The sequence below is a fragment of the Ambystoma mexicanum genome, chromosome 10 (assembly GCF_040938575.1).
Source record: "Ambystoma mexicanum isolate Mex_15411 chromosome 10, UKY_AmexF1_1, whole genome shotgun sequence".
NCBI classification, from domain to species: Eukaryota; Metazoa; Chordata; class Amphibia; order Caudata; family Ambystomatidae; genus Ambystoma; species Ambystoma mexicanum.
The window spans coordinates 1,234,255,937-1,234,278,213 of NC_090932.1; the positions used below are offsets into that span (position 1 = coordinate 1,234,255,937).

At 46.1% G+C, this 22,277-nt stretch overlaps 1 protein-coding gene across 2 annotated transcripts in view; it reads left to right on the forward strand.

Annotated features, from left to right (window-relative positions):
- NOS1 (nitric oxide synthase 1) overlaps positions 1–22,277 on the forward strand; it is an 833,905-nt gene that overhangs the window by 729,551 nt on the left and 82,077 nt on the right. For both annotated transcript variants that reach the window (XM_069619207.1, XM_069619208.1), the window contains exons 15-18: positions 278–382; positions 6,468–6,526; positions 8,859–8,975; positions 20,474–20,648. In XM_069619207.1, the coding sequence (XP_069475308.1) occupies positions 278–382; positions 6,468–6,526; positions 8,859–8,975; positions 20,474–20,648 (456 nt within the window). The remainder of the gene's footprint in view (positions 1–277; positions 383–6,467; positions 6,527–8,858; positions 8,976–20,473; positions 20,649–22,277) is intronic.

The window sequence follows — 22,277 nt, forward strand, 5'->3', positions numbered from 1 at the left end:
CTAAGTCTGTAACTAGCACCTAGATGGCTAAGTGCTTTGAGCACTTCTACAAATGTACAAATAAATACATTGCAGTGGATCATCACCAACCTCCGGTGACATGCAGGATCTCAAAACTATAACATACCAATTTGCTGACTTAGACCAAGGTCGAGCAGAGCAGGGGAATCCTTTGTCGTCATCCTACTAAGAAGGGCACAGTTACCCGGTCTTACTTGTATTCTTGTCTTGAACTCTGTATTTTACCCACCACTGACTAAAAATATGTTCTTCCCAGGTGACATCAATGGACGAGTATGACTTTGTCCACCTTGAGCACGAGACACTCGTCCTGGTCGTGACGAGTACATTCGGAAATGGGGATCCCCCTGAAAATGGAGAGGTGAGCAACCCTTCGTCTCAAGGAATCTATCTATGTATCCATCTTAGAACGTGTATTGTAGATATAAATTAGTTTGCCACAAACACAAAACTCCTTACACCATAGTATTAGTACATAAGTGTACTATACAATCGTGCACACCTGAAAGAAATACAAAAACATATTACCACATTTCAAAGTTATAAGTACCTAAGGTTGCATGAAAGATGATAATCCATAAATAGTTAAAGCACAGTAAAAGATTGTGTCCTACAACAAATGTGCCAACACTATTGCCTATTAAACAAGGTGAAGGCTCCTACAGTGGGTCCCACCTGTTGCAAAACCCACCCGCTCACCTTCCTAATGCGAAATCCACACCCCACTAAACGACTGGCCTTCAGGAGATGGGGTCTAGCAGTCTCTTCTCACATAGACCCCACACACTCCACATTTATGCAGTCACCTTCCTCTGATTTTGGAGGAAACTGTCAAATACATAAGGTCGAGTTCTGCCATCTGTGTATCAATGTATGCATGTATTCATAAGTGCCTATCTATTCTGTTATTCCTTTTTCCATTTGGTATTTTACAAATATCGTCAATCACTGAATGTGCTTCACCAGAGCCTACAGTAAACAGACATGTCTTTAAGAGCCTGCAGAAAAACATATGGCCAGTCACAGATCTCAAAGCGAGGGTTCATTGCAGGCCCTTGACTTCTTGAGTGGGGAACGTGATCAAAGCCCACTGCTTAAAGATTGCCCATCGGTTTTTAGTGGTCAATAATTGGCAGCTTTGAGATGAGCCCTGGAGGGCACCAGAGCAAACTGCCTTCAACGATTTTTCAGAAGGATCTCTTAGATACCCATTGAAGCAGACACTTTGTAAAAGCACAGGAAGAACCCGGGTCTGTCTCTCAATGATCGAAACTGATTCAGGTCTAACCAATGTCGCCGCTGATCGAATGCATGGAACGATTAAGCAGTGCAAGAACGGTTGGCCTACCCTACTCCAACGCTTATAGAAGTTTATGGCACACCTTGCAACAGCTCAGTCTCCACTCAATAGAAAACAAGACTGAAGAAAATACAAGCTCAACACAGGTCCAAAGGACCCTAAAACTGACCAGATAACTCTGTGCATTGTTTAAGACCATGCTAGTAAGGGCAGGTTGGAAATAGTATCAGAGAATTGCAGGCATCCAAGTTTAAGATGCTCTTTTTCTGAAGTGGATGAATAATGGCCGCCTCCTTGGATGTGAGGACATCCCCCTATTACGAAGTCACGTGATGAGTGCCTTTTATCCATAAGGGATTGTCATAAATACACTGGTATTACAGCAAGGAAGGAGAAGGAAGAGTGTGAACCGTGGGGTCAGAGGGACTGAATTTTCTCAAGATGGGGGTGTTAAATAATAATTATTTGCAATTGGAGAAGGAAGAAGCATGTCTTATTAAGACTATGGGGGAATGTGTTCAGCTAAAAGCAAAAAGGATACACATCTGTTGCTAGAGAGGCCCTTTGAAATCAGCTGAAATAAAAGTAGAGCTGATGCAAACCTGTCTTTAAAGAAGGAGATAATTGAAGGCTACCTTTTGGATGATCTCTAACTAGCCCCAGACACGTGTGAAAATCAATGAATTGTGCAAGGCTGCAAGAGACTCACTTGAATCCCCGGCATCACTTGGGCCTACCACTGTTGCCCGCAGATTGACCCAAAACATGTCTGTCTCTATGTGGTGCAAATTATCAGGCACCCTTCATCTCGCTTTGCAGTGTCCTGACTTCTTGTGTTATGCAACCAGCATTGAGCTAAAATGTCATTCTACCAGGGGACCTCTAGGGACCTCAAAATAGGACCTACCTAATGAAGCCTTCTGGAATCAGTCCAGCCAGTGCCAGGGCACATCCAGGATTGCCTCTGAAGAGCCCTCACCCAGGAATCTGGTCAGAGGCCTAGCAGGTACAAGCTGCCTCTGAATAGCCATCGGGAAACAGCTGAGACAGCTGTACAATGCATAAGGCCTACCTCCGAACAGTCCCTAAAGAAGTAGTTCAGTCACAAGAAGAGCGCTTACAAGCCAGCCTCAAAGTGTCTAGGCAACCACTTGGACCCACTGCAGAGTTAGCACATCCTGCCTGCCTCCACCGAACACTTTGTGAATGAGTTTAACAGCACACACAGCTATTTAAACCACCCACGACGCGCTCTTTAAAATCATGGCAGTCAACAGTGATGCAGTTAGTCTGCTTTTAAAAGACCCACATTAGTCAATTCAGCCTGCAATAGAGGGGATCGAGTCTGCTTAGAAAGGTCTGCCTGGGTGAATTCATGCAGAAGACGAGCAGGTGCAATGTGTTCTCCTAAGGAGCCCTGAAGAATCATTTCAGCCAGAAACATGGCAAGCATGCTGTAGACCATGGCTGCTAAACATAAAGCTCACAAGCGGAACCAGGCTCCTGAAGCTCCTTCACTAGACCCTCGACATGGTTAGTACACATTGCTTAGCAATGTGCTCTCACTGAGAAAGCAAGGGAAGGGCTTCTCTGCTGCAGTGACTTCAGTAACCGTCTACTGAAAGAGAGACCCTGTCACTAGTACCTGATCCTCTGTGAGCTTCTGGCATTCGCACCAGACTAAAAGAAAACAGCCTAAGAGAATGGGATAATTAAGCAAGGTGAACAGGAGTGTCGAGTGAAACTAAGACCAACCAAATCGAGACAGCCACATTACAATTCAACATCTGCCTCCTTTTATGCAAAAGCCAAAATGTATTGGGTTTCTGATGCTACTCTGTTAGAATTCGGCACCTTTTATCAGCGGAGAAAACTATTACTCTGAGCTCAACAAGATTCACAAATATGCCCTATAAAACATCCCTGGTGCCTGGAACATGTGATTTCACGGAATCCCCACCTGCAACCTGTTCAGGATTGGGAGCGAAGATGAATCTACAATTATTATTAAACTTCCAGCTGATGGTCCTTCCAGAGTCGCTCACACCTTTGCTTGTGCGGCATCATTTGCACCCTTCAATAAAGGGCCTGCTGGGGTCACCTTGCATGAAAAACTGAAATCATAAACTTACACAACAAAAGTTGCAGTTTGAGAACCAGCCCTTCCAACCCTTTGAATGTTTTAAGTTGGTGTCATTTCTGCTGACATGTTCACCTGTGTCAGCCCCTTCCTCGGTGAGGGTATGCCACAAGTATAGATGTCTCCTGTGCATCCATGGCTTCGTTGGGGGACACACTTTTCTGATTGGCCACATCGATGCTTTGCGGAAGTGAACTGCTCCTGTGTTTAGTTGATATTCTGGCGTATGAAGTATTGTAATATCTCATGGGTTTCTCTACAAAAAAAATTAATATTCATATGGCTTTTTATCTCATTTCTCCTGAAATGTCTGCTCCAAAATTACCAATTTTGCCATATTTTATAAACGACTCCAGAGGGAGCCCCCCATCCCCCCTCCCTGTGAACTGTCCTGGGTGGTTTCGGGCTGGCTCACTTTGCTGGCCCACTTGTATGAATAGAAACCTACAGATGCGACTGTGTATTATTATGCGTTTAATGTTCATAGATCCAACACAGTAGCCCGCCAGAGGTGTTTGCAATCCAAGCTGGCCCCCTTTCCGATTGAGTTTGAACCTGTGATCTAGACTATAAAGTGCCCCCTATAGAACACATCCTGGCAGGAGAACTTCTGATCCACCCCTGCATTCTGTAGTGATGTTTCTGGATTGGAAAACAAATCTTTGATGCCTCTCAACAAAACTGTACCAGAAATGAATGCATGCAAAGGGCATGTGGTTATAACTTCATCAAGCCCATTCATTTATTGGTGTTAGTGCAGTGCTGTAACCAGTGATCAGTTCTGTGTCGCAACCCGGAATTCTGGATTCTGCAATCTCCCGCTCTTACTTTCTCTCCCTCTTCCTGCCACACCCATACCCTCGGATCTCACTAACATTTCCCGCTCTGCTCCATTCTCTCTAAGGCCACCTTTGAGCACTCCTACCTCTCCTACTTTGAGAATTGCTTCCCACCCTACCCAAGCCAGCTACATCCAAGCCTTACTGGAGCATTGCCACACTCGATCATGCCCCCAGAAATGCAGCAAACCTCCCCGATTCCAAGGAGAATTTGAAGCTTGACATTCTGACGCTTACTGAGACTTGGTTCACTAACAATTACATTACCTTGGTTGATACTTTCCTTCTTGGGAGCTGTAAGATCCAAGTCTGTAACAGAATCAATAGGGTTGGGGTGGGGTGAGGCTCTGATATCTCAGTCCTCGGTTTGTTCCTACCTGATTCCCACGAACTACTTCAAGAGCCACATTCGAAACCGGTATGACGACGTTACATCGCCAGGCTTTTTTTCTGAGAGTTTTTTGCTGAAATATTCAGCTGAAAAAACACATACAAATATATGGGGGCGGCGGGTAAAGGGATATATGGGGTGTGGAGAATAGGGACTAAATAATAGGGAAGTGGGGTTTATGGGGGGAACCCCCAAATTATAAACAAAAAATGCTATTCGTTTTTTTGGCTGAAAATATTTGGCAAAAATCTCAGCGAAAAAACCTAGCAATCTACTAAAATAAAGGTCTCTTTGGCCCTAATTTGTGCATTACCTTTGTCACTATTTATAATTCCTCCTGTCTCTTCCTCCCTCTTTTTTACTGAATGCCCTACTTTATTGGTAATGTGAAAACTAATTCCATCATGCTTCTCTTTCCGTAATCTACGGGTTGACTGCCCACCCAATAGGCATTCCATAGTCTTTATCAATCTGTGATTCCCTAGACATCACACCCTTGATGGCATTCTCTCCTGGCCCGCTGTCCTCCTTTTATCAAACTGCCTTTTGTGGAGCCAGGACTGGATGCCAGGGAATCATCTTTTGCCTGAATCCATCGGAGAAGGAGATTGTCTGTTTTGGCAACACTATCCGTCTGACCCCTGCCTTCATTCACCAGGCCAGTTTCTCTTGGAGCACCACCCACCCGCTCAGCTTCTGCTAAAGACCTTGTTGTCGTGACAATCGTTTTACTGACCTTCCTCGCATTAATTTTTAAGAAGTGTCACTTCTAGCTCCACGTCATGTGGTGCATCGTTTCCTTCTTGAACATGATGCAGGAGATGCCAGTCACATGTTCAATAGTCCTTTGTCTATTGCAATGAGCTCTTATGGGCCTCCCTAATCACTCAATTCAGCATCTTCAGATCATCTAAAATAAGGAGGCCAGATATATCCTTGGCCTTAAACCCTGTCCCTTCAGCTTCCCATTCTCTGCACTAGCTTCCATGCAGATCACCTGCTTTAAAGCTATTTGCCCAACGCACCAGTCTTCTAGGAACCAACGCCCAACTTGACGTCCAATACATTGCCTCAAGATAGCAACCGTTGAGATCCCTTAGAGCTGCAGGCTTATTTTCTGCCAGGCCCGCATCCGTGAACACGTTTGGTGCTTCCTTTTGGAATGATCTCCCAACCACCACTAAGTCTTTGGAAATTTATTTCCAGGTTATAAAAGACTCAAGATGTTCCTTTTCAAGAAATTGTCTTCCCGGAACTGCTAAGACAGTGCATTGCCTTGCTCTGCCCTGCTTAGCATGCTTGTTTCTTCTGGCTGTTCTACCAGCTTTCTTGATATACTCCTGCCTCCATGTGCACTTATTTGTAGCCTTTAACCCACCTCTTTGTCAGCTTCCTTGTCTCATGCCTTTGCCTGTTTGATCAATTTTCTATCATCCTACCCTCCTGTCCCCTTCCCCGTTCCTAATGGTCTAACATTTAACTGATCAGAATGTCTCCAAAGCCTTTTAAGATCAGATTTCCCACCCACCCTCCCCTTGCACCAGTAAAAAACTAGAATTAATTATAGGAAAAGGGTGCAGTGTTCTTTTCAATAAAACAACATACCAACTATTAAATCATCCTCATCTTGTTGATGTGTCTGAGCAGAAATGTACTTTTTGCTTTGGCTCATTTGTGCATAAAGGTCACATGGCCTCAACTGAGAGTCTTAAGTTTCTACGCTAAGTACCTGTACATTTTATGAGCAAATGTTTCTCTGTCTCTCCCTTCCTCCAGCGATTCGGCTGTGCATTGATGGACATGAGGCAACCAAACTCCAACCTGGAGGAGAGGAAGTGAGTGCTTGATGTAGACCCTATCGCGAGGAGGATCACTGAAAGGGGATTTTGATTATATGATATTGCATTTATAACGCGCCTCTACAATAGTATTCTGCTGCGCAGCAAGATAAGGAGGGGGAAACAAAGGGAGGACAAAATAACGATCTTACTAGGCCTTGTGTCATTCGGATTGCGCAAGTGCAGGGAAGAGGTAAGGGGAGAAGTGCCAGGGGGAAGTGGAATTACCTCACAAGTGCAGCCAGTGGGTGGCTCATAAGTGCAGAGAGAAGGGACTGTATGGTTGCAGATACAGACCATTTAGTGCTGAGGAGCTGGGAGTCAGTGCAGGGGCAACTGGATATGCAGGAGCCTGGGCCTGGGTTCAGAGGGTGACCAGGTGGTGAGTGAACTGAGCAGTCTGGCATCAGCAGGGGAGAGGAAGAGAGAAAGCGGAAGCGGAAATGAAGGTCTTGAGTTGCTTCTGGGGTGGTTCTGCTCTGGTTTGAGAGAGGCAGGGAGGCTGTTCCAGAGGGAGGCCGCAGCCGAGGAGATAGATCTGCCCCTACTCTCTGCTTGGAGAAGTGCTTGACCCTCAAAGAGTTGGAGGTGGATGAGCAGAGAGCTCGGGAGTTGGAGGTGGATTGAGCGAAGAGCTCGAGAAGGAAGATGTTTTGTAAGACAAAGCTGGAGGTAGAGCGGTCCCAGGCCCCAGAAAGCCTTGTGGGCGATGCAGAGGGTCTTGAAATTGATCCTTGCAGCCACGGGGAGTCATATCATTGCACGTAGTGGTCATATGTTTCTGTGGTAGTGTACAGAAACTCAGGACAAGGAGTGAGGAAGCATAGAGTCCAGACCGTACTAGGAGGAGTTGCCGCAACACTTGCTTGGTGGAATGGTAAGTGGCTCTCAGGTGTTCTCTATACCATGCCATGCTGGTACGAGCTCAGGCAAATTAGGAAGGTAGGAGGCCATGAAGGAAGGCGCTCATCATGTGCTACACAGTTCCTAGAGGTGTTCAAGTTACTAGGCAGCGGATGGAGAGATGAAGAATGTGGATAATGGATTGCAGTAGTCTTTACACTCTACCTTTAATAGAAGGTACAGCCACTGGGAGTCTGCAGTGTTCAGACAGCTCCGGAAATGTGATCAATGGCCTTGGAGTATTAGTGAGCAAGCAGAATGCAGGCCAAGTGGAGTAGTAAGGGGACATGTAGATATTGCGCCTAATATTTGCACCACCCATGGGAATGTTTTGGTTTATTCATGAGAACGCTGCATTTGGTGCTCATTATAATGTAGTGTTCACTAGTGGGCATTGCATAAAACCTCCGGGACGATGCACTCAACAAATGAGGTCCATGTGCATGTAGTATTAGGGAAAGTGCAAAATACAGCACAGTTGGGTCTGTATGTTGTAATGGGGAGATCATTACTATGGGTGCTTGGGCTTGTAGCATCTGAGAGCATTGTCTCCGTGTATGTCCACTGAGCGTGGAGTATCCAGGAACATATAATTAGCATGTAGCCCCCCGAGCATTAAGTATCCGGGAGGGTTTAAAGTATTTGAGATATTACTTCTGCAGGTACCTCTTACTGTAAGGAGCACTCGGGGTGCTAGCCATCTAGGGCACTCGATAAATGAAGCTGGCGACTCTAGATTAAGTTCAGTGTCTCTGCCTTACGGGCCCACACAGCTGTAGGGTTGGGGAACGTTTAACATGATGCTCTAAGAGCCGTTGCACCTGGGGGCTCATTATGATAGTGGGTGTGGCATCCAGAAAGCACTCGTGCAAAGCAGAGGTTGACTTGAATGTGGGATGCACGGGGCTGTGTTACTAGTGATTGTCATAAGGGCGGTCAGTGAGGCAAAGCAGAAGTTGACTTGAATGTGGGATGCACAGGGATGTGTTACTAGTGATTGTCATGAGGGCGGTCAGTGAGGCGCTTAACGGTTATTATTTTCATAGAGCTTTTAGCTAGTTGTCCCTGAATGAACAATTCATGCTTGAGAGTTATCAGGGGGTCAGGGCACGTGGAGCCCATTTGTTTGTGTTTCTGGGGCACCTCCCCTTAATAGCAGTGAGCATTGCACTAGGGTCGATGGCTCACGAGTTAAGCGCTGGCCTCTGATGTGGATGAAGCCTGCACTAGACATGTTTGAATCCCTTGCATGGCCAACTCACCCCTTCATCCTCCCGAGTTCACTAAATTGAGTGCCATTAAGTTGGGTGAACATAGCTGCTACTGTTACAGAGCCTAGAAGTGGGAGGAATCTGACTTGGCGGGCTACATCAAATGTTGTCATATCTAGGCAGACAAGTAAGTGCTCTTCTTCTCTGTCCCCCAGGAGTTACAAGGTTCGCTTTAACAGTGTCTCTTCATACTCTGATGCCCGAAAATCTTCTGGAGATGAGACCGGTCCAAGAGACAACTTTGGGAGTGCAGGACCTCTGGCTAACGTGAGGTGAGTGAGGAGAGACCACAGGTGAGAAGAGAGGTTTGCTTAGTGCCTAGTACCCCGCACCAGCCTCCAGATATCCACCATAGTTGGAAGGGCTCAAACTTTGAAATTGTTCACATGGTTATCACAATAAATGCACAGATGAAATGTGTGCCATACACACTTGTTAGAGGTTCCGCAACACTTCTCGTTGCCACACCTTGCCAGCTGTCCAGTCCTAAATCTCACTGGAGAGGCTTTTACGGCACTCATTATTTGAACCTCACTTTCAACCTGTTACCTACCGGTTTATTCTTGCTCCCATCTAACACACACCTGGCATCACCTATAGTTCCATCCCTAGGGGTGTAGCATCACCTCCATTCTTAATTTCAATTCCAGTTCATTTGAAAGGCAGAGCCTAGGACCTTAATCTAATGTGACCTCCTATTTTCGAGCCAGTTCATAACTCTACCTCCCAGATAGGTGGGAAGGTCTAGCGACCCCTCCCCATTCAAACTATCTCCCACCTTGAAAGCACAGGATCGGCTACCATTACAGGTGCTGGGGGTTGCATTGGGTTGGGAGGCAAGCAACCTGCCGGCTAAGCTATTTCTCAATGACCCATAAGAGTGCACATGAGACATCTAGTGTACTCCCTGCTAGTGTACTCCCTGACAGCATAGAAACTATTGCCATTTTCTAATTTCACACTATTACCCTCATTATGAGTTGGCTGGTCTGGAAATAAAGTGCTGGTAACAACATATACCGGCACCCTTCCGGACCGGCTAACTTCAAGTCTGCCGGTAGGGGATCTGATCTACCAGCAGGCCTGACCTGCCAGTAGATCAGGCTCCTACTGGCAGGTCAATGCCTGAATCATAGGCACAGTACTTTTGGTGCCAGTGATTCAGGCAACACCAACACATGGAGTCTTATGGGACTGCAGGGAATGGGGAGTTACTGGCATCTCTGCTGCCCATAATATCTCAGTGATATCGGGCGTCGAGACAGTACAGTAGCTTCCCGGTATCCCACTGGAATTGCCCGGTAACTCATAATGAGCCCCTATGTTATGTTACTTGATATTTGTATTACGCCTTACTGTCTTTGCTATGGCTTCAAAGTGCCATGGAACATGTGGCCCTTCAGCAGATCGTAGTTTGAACATATATGAAAATAAACAGATCATTTTGCTGCCTGAGACTAAAGAATGTATAATTATGAACAAATGTGCAATTATTGTGACCGCTAGATCGCATTTTTCATGGGACGCAGTCGTATTCTATAGAGCACAGTGCTAAAGGCGGGCTGGAGGGATTGTAGCTAAAGGCGGGCTGGAGGGATTGTAGCTAAAGGTGGGCTGGAGGGATTGTAGCTAAAGGTGGTATAAATGAGTATATAAATCCCAAAGGCAACGGTCTACAGTTGAGGGCACTGCAATACTTCACATGCAGACCACAGGCACAATAAATGACATGCAATCAAATGCACATTACATGCACCTTTGGTAGACCTATCAAACATGCACTTCACAGCATGATTACTTGTTGGGGCAATGCCCAGTCCCACTGCACAATGAAAAACATCAGTTAAACTCCAGAGACATGTCACAGTTTCACAAGGGATAGAGTTTGTATGATTGATCGAATTTGTGTTTGTATTTATTTTATTTGAATAGTACGCCAAGCCTAGGGGCATATGGGCGCATTTCTTCAGGCGGTTACTGTAATATATGCACAATATCGTGGTTATAGTTAGAGTTACACTTGTGCAAAAAACAATGGAGCGCAGGTGGGAGAATATATACATAGCTGTGGTTCACAGATACGAGAAGAGAAGGAAACATTATTTACAAATAGCAAATACTAAGCATAGGGCCAAGATGTGTTGTTGATTAGTTTTCTTTACATATTTACATATGGATAGTTTGGGCATGCAGATAGCGTCCAATGCTCAGGGCTAGTGGGCTTGGGCTGCAAGCCAAATTTTGACTTTACTTCTAAAGGAGTTGAAGGAGGGTTCTGTTCTGAGTGAGATGGGTAGGCTGTTCCAAAGCTTTGCGGCAAGCACAGGGAAGCTGCTGCCCCAGCTTTCTGGAGCTTAAATCTTGGTATTGTGAGGCAGTGTGTTTGGGCCGCTCTGCTGGGACGGTCAGAAGTGTTACGAATGAATTGATTTAATAGGTAGATTGGTGCACAGTTTGCAAGGCATTCGTGCCGGAGGGACAATGATTTAAGGGTGATTCTGTGGTTGACAGGTAGCCAGTGTAAGCTGCGTCTGGAATCGGAAATATGATGAGATCTAGGGATATTCAGCGCTGCCCTAATGGCGTTGTTTTGAGTTACTTGTAATTTGTTAGTATTCCGTTGGCAGGTCCCTAATTAAAGCGCATTAGAATAGTCTAGTTTCGACAGGACCAAAGTTTTGGCTAATGTAGTGCATTTGGTGGTGGTTAGAAAAGGTCAACAAGCGGTGATGAGTTTGCATCTATAGGCCGCTGAGGAAGTTATAGCATTGGATTGTCTGGCTAATGATCGGGTGGAATGAAGGTATAACCCAAGGGTTTTTATGTCTTTGGATACCTTGATGGTATTAACATCAATGGTGAAGTAGTCAAAGTCTGGATTTAACTTGATGAGTCTAGGTTGTGAGCCAAGGAGCAGTAGCACTGTCTTACTGTCATTAAGACAGAGCCCGTGTTGTGCCATCCAAGCGTGGATAACAAGGTAAATGTTGTTGAGTGCTTTTGAGTCTGTTTTATGGTTTCCCGTGATGGGGATCAGTATTTGGGTGTCATCTGCATAATTTGTGTAGGTGACACCCAAATGATCAAGGTTATCGAAAAGAGGCTTCGTAAACACATTGCAGAGTGTTGGGGATACACATGATCCCTGGGGGACTCCATATAGGACTGGTGCAGGTTCGGCGGAGGCCGATGGAGAGAAGACCCTCATGGATCTGTTCTCCAGGAAGGATCTAATCCAGGTGGTGGCTTTATCTGAGAAATGAGCTGCCGAATTGAGATGGTTGCATAGTATTTGGTGATTGACCAGATCAAATGCAGCCGATAGGTCAAGCAAGAGGAGGAAGGCCAATTTACCATTATCTTTTAAGTCTTCAATTTGTGTCTTCAGATCGATTAAGGCTGTCTCGGTCCCATGCCTTGGTCTGAAGCCAGATTGCCAGAGGCCAAGGAGGTTATCAGATTCTAAATGATCCTGGATCTGCAGGTAGACTGCTCTGTCCAGGATTTTGAGTAAGAAGGGGGCTGTAGGGATGGGCCTATAGTTGGTGGGGATACTCGGGTCTAATGATGGCTTCTTAAGTAATGGGAGAACCCAGGCGTCTTTGAGGTTGTTGGGGGACAATGCCAGTGTTCAATGAGGCGTTTATTAAGAAGGTGATGAATGGTGCTAGTCCTTTCATTGCCTCCTTAATGATGGGGGCTGGGCAGGTGTCTCCCTGACGATTAGATTGTTTGAGTATGATGATTGTTTTCTACATCTGTGGAGTACTGATGGCAACCAGTGAGGCCGAAAATATGCCTGGGGTTGCTCATCATCTCGGGCAAAAGGTATGTGACTTAACAGTTCCAGCTGGACTGCTACTTTTGGGATGGGAGCATTCCTGATTTGCACAAGACTCTTCATTCCCCTTCTCTAACGGCATGGCTGGGGGAACATTGCTGATCTGGGAGGTCGCCCAGAGCAATGCCTGTGGTTATGATTAATTCAAACCACCCAGCCATCAACCCGCAGTTTTGAAAATAAGATACTGCTGTACCACAGACTGAAGACGCTTTTCAGTGTCTATCATTTTGCAATGCAAGTGATCTGATTCTGCTGCCTCATAAAATGAAGGGCTTGTCTCTGTACCTGTCCAACTGATCTCCATATTCGAAGATTCTACTACAGCACAGATTGAAAATATGGTATCTGTTTACTGTATTCCACCAAAGGTACGAGTACCGCGGTGTGGCACAAATTGTGTTAATGCGGCTGTAATTCAGCTACCTCTGCATTAAAGCAGCGGCGTACTATAGGTTTGATGGTAAGGTGGAGGAGTTTCTGTGGGACCAAGTGGTGGTAACAGTAATTGCATTTGGCCATATTTCAGTGGATTTCCAACCTGAATGCAGCCAAACTCATAATGAGGCCCACTGCCTTCATATGTACCGCATTGTGCTGCATGTTGTAGGATTCAGCACAACTTGAAAAGATATTATCTAGGTTTCTTGTGTTCCACATAGTGCACCAATATACTGCTGCTTCCCAGTTTGAAGAGGTTCCCTACATGGCTTGAGTTCTGTGCTGCATGTTGTAAGATTGTAATGGAGCATAGATTCAACAGCTTTCCACTGTGTGTCATTTCTTGGCTTCTGCCACTGCACAGATTTCAGCTTCTAAGCCTATTCTATTGGACTCTATGTGAAAAGATTCCATTGCAGCACAGACTGCAAAGCCTGTCTCTCTATTGTACCGTACCCTATGCTACATGATTGTATTGCAGTACTGAAGGAAGAGGTCATTGTTGTGACACGTAGTGTCTGTGTAGCGGATGATGTGCATCATCACTACTGTAAAACTAATCAAGAGCCTGCCCCTTTGGGTAGTGCCATTGCTCACACCACTGCGGGCTCCACATAGTCTCAGAGCTGCTACTCCTAAGCACTGGTGCACGCTGGGCTTGACAGCCTCGCCAGGACCCTCAACAACTAGCGACGAGCCTTGTGGGCACGGCAATTGCCACTCAGCTCCTGCTAAATCGTATTCCTTCACAGGGCTCTGCCTCCCAAAACAGAGCAGTGCTAACGGGTTGGGTTGCTCCGAGGTGGACCGTCCCTCACATGGTGTGGTGACGCTTGTGGCCTTCTTCCTCTGTCTGCCAGGGTGGTGATGGGGCCAACATGCCCTGCTGCTACAACAGCAAAGGTTTCCTGTGCTACTCCTAGAGGGAGTAGACTGGTACCTGGCTGGTGGCACATCCCCATGGTTCACCCATTTTGGCAGGTGATCCTATCTGCCGCATATCTCACCTTATACCCCCAGCAGCACTCAGTCAACATGGATAGGGATGGTGAGGAAGGAAATTATGCAGTCTCCTACTTCTCCGCAACAGCCCGCCTCTGCAGGGGTGTGAGTGTTCCTACTGGCTAGCATTGCCTACAGGCACAATGGTCAATGACACCAAAGGCTGCATGCTCTTCTTCCAATCCCTGGGGGAGCGCTGTCCCTAAAATTTATGAAATACTACCTGCAAGAGATGGCTCGTATGGAGTGACCAAGAGGCCCTCAAAGGTTATACCAGTCCCCTTGACATTGCATACTACAAGAGTTTCAGCTCCCCCAATCAACAAAAAAGAGCCCCAGTAACCACTGGACACTTTCCATGCATTTCTCAAGCCGCTAGGCTCGTCTTGAACATTATTGAAAAGGAGTGTGCGAGCCCCTCTACTGAGAACGAACCAAGCCTAATCCAGACGAGGACCCCTTGCTCACTGTGCCTTAGAGAGGCTCAGCTTCACCTTACTGAGGAGGCCCAACGAGACTGAAACAAGTGTCTGGGGTTGCTGATAGTACTCTTGTTCAGAGGAGAATTGCCTAGCATTTCGATGCTGGACTGCGCTGGGACCACACTGATATGCAAATGGATAGTTCTCCTTTGTGAAGGATGCAGTGAACTCAAACCTAGTTATAGACCTTCCTGAGTGGAAGAAATTCCATAGGACAGGGTATTTGACCCATGTTTGTTCTCAGTAGAGGGGCTCTCACACTCCTTTTCAATGTGTTGAACTTTAGTTGACGATCAGGTGAAATAAGGATTTAGTTGGCCCAGCGCTGCTCCTCCACCAGCTGTGACATCGGATCCTGAGGGAACTGCGCATACCTCCATAGCATCTTGGTGCTCAGCCGCTTCCCACGAACTCACCACTTGCCGGGGCCTCTCCAAAGGAGTCATCCTTAAAGTCGGTGTGGTTTGAGAAGGTGTGCATGTCATCAGACAGCAACCAGTCCAGAGAGGTCGGTCTCGAGGGGCCATCAGATCTCGCAATGCACAACCTAGACTGGAGAAGTTCCCCAGAGGTTAGTTCAATGCATGCAGAGGCTCTTTACCCCACATGCAGGGCTGTCTGGCATCTGGACAGATGTGAAGGTGGTGTGTGAAGTTCCATCACTTTGTGAAAGTCTGTAGGGCCCTGTGGCCTGTTGCCTCCGACAGGCCTCCAAACCTTGCATGATGCCAACACACAAGAATGCAGCACCCACAGCGTTGTCCCCCACCGACACTGATGACCAGCAAGGCACAGATGAAGTGGAAGAGGTCTTCTTTATCCCTACTTCCTACAAGAGACAAAAGGTAAACAGAATCAACCGAAATGCTGTGCAGATACGGTCAAAAACACTCCGTCCTCATTGACACAGGGGCGTCCATTAAAGTGATGTCCACCCTCCAACTTAGGCACCTCACGCCACAATGTCAATCTGCATGTCCCAAGGTGTGCATTCAAACTCATGGAGGCACGCACCTGCTACCTCTGGATGGAGCATTCTACAACTTGACGTCCCACGAAAGGAACTCCATGCATCCTTTTATTATTATTATAATTATTATTATTGTATTTGAGCACAGGCCTAGCTTCTAGGAGCAATGGAGCGCTTTACAGAGGTATACAACAGATACATAACTCAGCATGTTACTTCTATGCTACTCCTGATGCAAAGGGCACACTACTGAATTGATCCACGGCAGACGAGCTGAGCCTCAAACACTTCGCGTTCAGGGTCTACCAAGCCGAAGTGGAAATGACTTTTGTAAGACGTCAGTGGCGTGTTCAAAGGTATTGGCTGTCTCAGGAGTCACTCTCCACATTGACCCAACAGTTCAAACTATAGCTCTCCGGCACTGCAGAATAACCGTTCACACGAGAGGAAAACATAGAGACTGAGCTAGGCATACCGAAGTGTAGCAGGTCCAATGCACTGGCTCCCTCCAATATTCTTTGCCTCCACGCTAAAGCATGCAGTTTGCATCTGTGTGGATATGTGACTGCCGAAAAGCGCCACCTAGAAAGAACGATACCCAATGCCCACCCTAGATGATATGATTGTGGACTTGCAAAGTGCTATGTTTTTCTCTACCATCGACCTCAATGCAGGATAGTACCAGGTCCAATCACATTCAGACTCGAGGTCAATCGCAACGTTTTCATCTAACTTAGGACTTATCTAGTTCCAACTCCTTAAGCTTTGGAGTCTCGACAGCTGCCGAGGTATTCCAGCATACGTTTCAAGGTGTGCTAGCCGGGCTCGCAGGCATATTAAATGTGCATGATAACGTCCTCATTTATGCTGCATTCGAACAGGAGCATGTCAGTTGACATGTAGCAGCCCTTCACTGTCATAGGGGCAGTAAAGATATGTTGAGTAGGCACCAATGGACACGAGCGCTCTGAGACCTATGGGTGTGTAGCGCTATACAGGAAATACATTATTATTATTATAATTTTAACAGAAACGGGGGACATTTATTGGGTAAGCCTTGAAGGACACTGGCCTCTTTGCCTACCTGAAAAAGGCTGTGGGTATCAAGGGGACTAACCTCCCACATCCCCTTTGGAGGGGAGAAGCTCTTGGGGATGGTGAACTTTTGCAGGTGGTTCATATGCGACCAGGCCACTATCTCAGAACTGCTTGGAAACCTTACCAGGAAAGACCTTCCATGGATATGGGGCCCCGCAGAACAAACATATTTTGAAGTCACCAAAGTTGCACTGGTAACTGACACAACGATGGCTTTCTTTGACTTTTCCAAGCCATGGAAAAGTCTAGAGGATCCCAGTTCCATGGGCATAATGACTGCATTGCTGCAGGTGGATAAGTCAGGGGTCCAATGGTCCATTGCGTATGCTAGCCACACAGTCTCCCCAAAAAGCAGCAGTATTCTCAGATTGAGTGTGAGGCACTAGGCAATTTCTTCTCTACGTTTATGGTCACCCTATAAATGTGCTGTCAGACCATAGACTGCTCATCCCTATCATGCAGGTGTCTGCTCTCAGTCGGGCCCCCACTGGTTGGAATACTGGCTCCTGCAATTATAGGGTTATGAGGATCACTCTCCAGTTCTGCGCCGGTGTAGGCAACACTGCAGATTGTCTCACCAACTATTGCGTCCTCAGGTACGGGGGAAAAGCGCACATGTTCACCTAGATAAACTATGGCACATGAATACCGAGGGAGCCCTACCAAGGACAATATCGTTCAGATCCATAGAAGAGACCACCATGCACCATCAAGGAATGTAGGAGGTAATTGACCATTTGTGCCAACAGCAGTAGAGAAACTCCCTGTATCTCTGTGGTAGCCAAACTCTAGAAACACAAGCTTTCTTACAGAGTCTATTAAAGGTTTGAGATCTGAAGAACACATTCAACTCAAGGACTCCCCTCTGGTCATTTCCCCCAGAACTGAATCAGAGAGTGATTGGCCAGTCCCACACAGGGCACCAGAGGGAAAGCAAAATGAAGACCCATCTCCGAGACAAAGTCTGGTTCCCCAATCTGGGGAAGGAGGCAGACCAGGCACTAAACCGCTGACCGTGGTGCCAGTAAACCGCAACAGCAGTGCGTCCACCTCCTAAAGAGTTGCCAACATGGGCAAGGCACCATGCAAGTTCTCAGCATCGACTTGCGTCACCCTGTAGAGCATTCACTTCATGGTCATCCTTGATGAGTTCGACAAATGTCCCGAAGTCAGGTTTCTGCCATCCACTGCAGCGGAATATGTCATTGCACTTCTGGAAATACTGTTCACAGCACATGGCATTCCCCAGTTCATTTGATCAGGTAATGGACCGTCCTTCCAAAGCAGCAAGGTTCTCTCCTTCCTGACCTTCTATGAGGTGATGCACAAGCACATTACTTTCTTTTGGCCAACAGTTAATGGCAATGTTGAAAGGTTCATGTGGACATGGAACAAAACCTTGAAGTACCCATGGCAAAGGGAACCCGTTGCAGGAAGCACTCTCCTATTTCCTCATGGCTTCCTGAACCACATTCCATTCCTCAATGGGAGTGGCCATGACGGAAGCCTTCCTCAATCAAAATGTCCTCTCCGTTCTACCAGAGAATAGGTCAAGACCTGTACCTATTGTGAACACCAAGAATGATGTGCAATGGCAAATAAACTCTAATAACAAGAAAAGCAAAAGACACCTCCAGAAAGGCACACTGAGGGCAGGTGATGGTGCCAATTTGCACCAGACATCCAGGACATAAATTGAGATTGCCATTGAAAACGACTGTGTTGACAGTTGAGGCCACAACGGACTTGATGGTCACAGTGCTTCAAGGAAACTGTGTGACACACAACACAAACTGGTTCCGCAAGCTGCGGGATGATCTCCCAACCGAGGATGTAGAGATGCTGTGCATTGAATAAGAAGACCGAACTGCAGAATACCCGCTGGAAAAGGTGGAACCAGAAGAAGCAGCACCTGAGATGGAGGATGATCCCTCAAAACAAGTGAACGCTCAAGGTACCTTCACTCCAGTGCCCACCGCCGTTATTGCGCAGAGATACCCATATTGAGGGGACTACAGGCCGCGGTGACGGTGGTAAGACTATATGATGCTAGAATAAAATATTTTATTTACACTGTTTGTTATGGGTCAGGGGGGATGTTGTGACAAAAAGGTACCTGCATAGCAGATGTTGGGGGTCACTACTCCAAATACACTTCCTCTAAAACTGCCCCAATTGTATGCAGTCAGATATGACACCACAGCGGCTCCACAAAATGTTTGAGCTACTGCTCGTGCGTGCTGGCGAAGACCAGAGTGTGGCGACTCCACCATAGGCCCCAAACTATTGCTATGTCTATGATATGATTTGATAGTTAATTTATATAGAGCCTATACACAATGTGTTTCAAAGCGCTTCAAGGCAAGGGAGGGAACAAGGGAAATACAATGACATTCTTACAGGCCATGAACAGTAAGGATGTGAAATTAACTATCATACTCTGCCTGACGACATTTCAGATAGTGCAAGAGCTAAGACATAGATAAGGAAGGGAGGGGGAGAGTGGGAAGGAAATGGAAACAGACAGGCGACTACCGTACTAGGCCTGACGACATTTCTGGTAGAGCCGGAGAAGAAAAAAGGTGAGGGAGAGGGGTGCAGAAATGGAGGTGAGGAACAAAACAAGCGACTATCATACTAGGCCTGACGACATTTCAGATAGTGCTGGGGTGGGGGGGACAAGTAAGGGGAGGGAGGAGGAGACAAACGAAGGTTACGATCATACTAGGTCCAGGGACAATTCTGATAGAGTAAGTGCATAAAAGAAAGTGAGGGGAGGAGATAGGAAAAGGGAGAAAGGGAGAGGAGGAGAAAACAGAGAGTAGGCAGTCAAAAAGAGGGGAGAAGCAAGAGGGGAGAGCGAATATAATGGCAGAAGTCAGTAGTAACACATGTTGCAAGCCTGGATACAAGATGAAGATGGGAACAGCATGATTCATGGCCACCATTAGAAATGAATCAATGAAGTCCTTAAAAGTAAAATCCAGTATTGCCCACAAGACAGTGATGCTGAAATCAGAATGTATCAGGGCAGACTCCTGTAGAAGTAGGCTCGGGGAAGTGGGGGGGGAGCAGCTTAGAAGAAACAAGCAAAACAGGCACCTATGTGCAAGAAGGAAATGGGGCACAAGGGAACATCACAGGGGGACCAGAGGGGTGGAGATGGCCTGTGGGGATAGAGGGAGTGAACACATGTTGGTGCAGGCTTACCTGCTGTCTGAGCAGGGGTTTGGGCCCTGGATCCTCCTCCCGAACAGGTCCAAACAGGAATTGTCCTTTTCTTCAACTGCCCTTTGCTTCGGACGCCCGGCCAAGAGATGCCCTTGATGTAAGAGTTAAGAGCAGAAAGGAAGAGGCAGGGCTAAGAAGCTGGGCGGTGCTTAGGCCAGGTGACCTAGATCCACTTGCACCTGCACACCATATGCAAAGGAAAAGAGGGTGGAGGGCTCCTTAAGTAGGGAAAAAGAGTGGCATGAGTGCAACAATTGCTCACCTAACATGGAAGCACTTACTAACCAAGGAAAATAGAAATAACTCATGTTAGGTGAACACCTGATGCTCAAATGCAATCCATCCCTAAATATTATAAAATACACTTCCAGAGTTGCTTATTTCACAGAACTTCAACATCAAAAGAGAAGCACTTACAAATATATAAAACGCAGATGCCAACCTTGAAGCTGTTTTTCTGTGAGGTTCCAATACATCTGAACTTCAAAACTGCATTTTTCAGCCAGTGGGTCTGCATCACTGTTCCCATCTGAGGCTCTTCCTATCATATTGCATTGCATATTATTGGATTCTACTGTGGTAGGGGCGGAAGTGTGTGTCCCTCTCAAGTCTATTGCAGCCCAGGTGATCAGACTGTCTTTTCAGAAATTGAAGAGCTTGTTTCTATGTCTATTAAATGATGCCTCTTGTGCTCTTTGTGCGAAGGTTCTCTGTCTTTGGTCTGGGATCCCGTGCCTACCCTCACTTCTGCGCCTTTGCCCGAGCAGTGGATACGCTGATGGAGGAGCTGGGAGGTGAACGTATTCTCAAGATGGGCGAGGGGGACGAACTCTGCGGTCAGGAAGAGTCTTTCAAAAACTGGGCCAAGAAAGTGTTCAAGGTAATTGTACTTCACTTACTGCCAATACACACGTCTCGCCCTGCCTCCTTCTTAATACAATGTTTCACTTACTTTGTTCAAAGCATTCAAATTGAGAACATGATGGAGAGAGGGCGGATGTTATTATCCCCTTTTGCCGAATGGCATTATCTCAGAATTTTATTTTGCTGAATTTTCTGCCGCCTTTTTAACCACAGAAATATAAATCGTGAGCTTTGCGTAAGGTATTAAGATGGAAGTGGGAGGATGTGGGAGTCTGCCCCCGCTTTTTCTGGTTAAAAAAAAATCTAAAATCTGCAAAAATCATATTTTACGAAATTGCGATTCAGCAAAAACAAATATTAGGAATCATAGATCTGGCTGGATTACTGTAATTAGGAAGGTATTACATGGCTGTGGTTAAAACTAAGGGCCAAATTATATAACCTTTGCACCAGTGTGCAAAAAGTGAAAAAATGCTTTGGTAATACAAAGTAGAGCAAACAGGAGTTGTCACAATGCATTTTATCTAAAAATGTTTTCACTAGGGCAAAAAAAAATCAGACTCTTTTTGCACCATGTTTGCTGAATACCATAAAACAAAAGGTGATTACTACATGTCTTTTCATACATTCAAAATCCGGTTCCAATTTTACCTGAGTGATAACATTTTTAGATAATTTCCATTGAGACTGAACCTGTTTGCTCAATTTCGTATTTTCTAAGCAGCTAAATTGGTGCTAAATTCATTTTCTCTGCTTTTTTGTACAAGTACAATGTTTTGATAATCTGGCCCCATCTGGAGTATACCTTTAATGCCCGCCTTAAATGTTCAGCATTGTAACCTCTGTTCTATAAGATTCACTTCAGAATCAATCTTTCAATTTCACTTCCCGAACCCGAAGAAAAAACTAAAATTATGCTTCAGTCAACCCTGTTTTTCTCATCAGCTTGCATGTTTCAGCAACCATTGCTAAAGGCCACTCTCATGCGAGGGCATACTATGTGTAGGGAGACTACTTGTTAATGAAAGGAGCGAGGCAGCGCAGGGAATGGTCCAGAACAAGACGGAGCAGCGCTCTGGCAAAAAACATCTTGCTTGAGCACCGCTCCGTCCCCAAGACCAAGGGGTTAGCAGATGACTCTCCCAGATCCTGCACCTCAACAGGCAGATTGCTTTCAGAAGACTCGGCACTTAGGCTCGTTGAAGAGCAGGTTGCTCATTCGTGAGTAACCAGTCCTTCAATGAGCTTTCAAAAGACTCAGCACTAGAGACTGCATACAGAAATACACTGTGTTGCAGCCATCCAAACTGGTATATGTCCTGCAATTTACAGATATCTCTTTATCAGGGTGAATATTGAGAACAATCAAAACAGAAGAGTTCATTATTCTTTAAAAGGCTTTCTTACCGAATCACTATAAGACATGTTGAACATTGAAAATTGTGGATATTTTGATGTTCCCATAATGCTCTTTGCTTTTATGCAAATCGCCACAATTGGGTTCTATGAAGAGAAACTGTGTTGCACAACCTGGTGAGGGTCCCGCCCATTGTCCCTGCCCCCTCCTTCCCACAGCCCCGCCCCTGCAAAGAGGTGACAGTTCCCCCCAGTAATTTTTTTAAATTGCTAGCACTGGAGCGAGGGA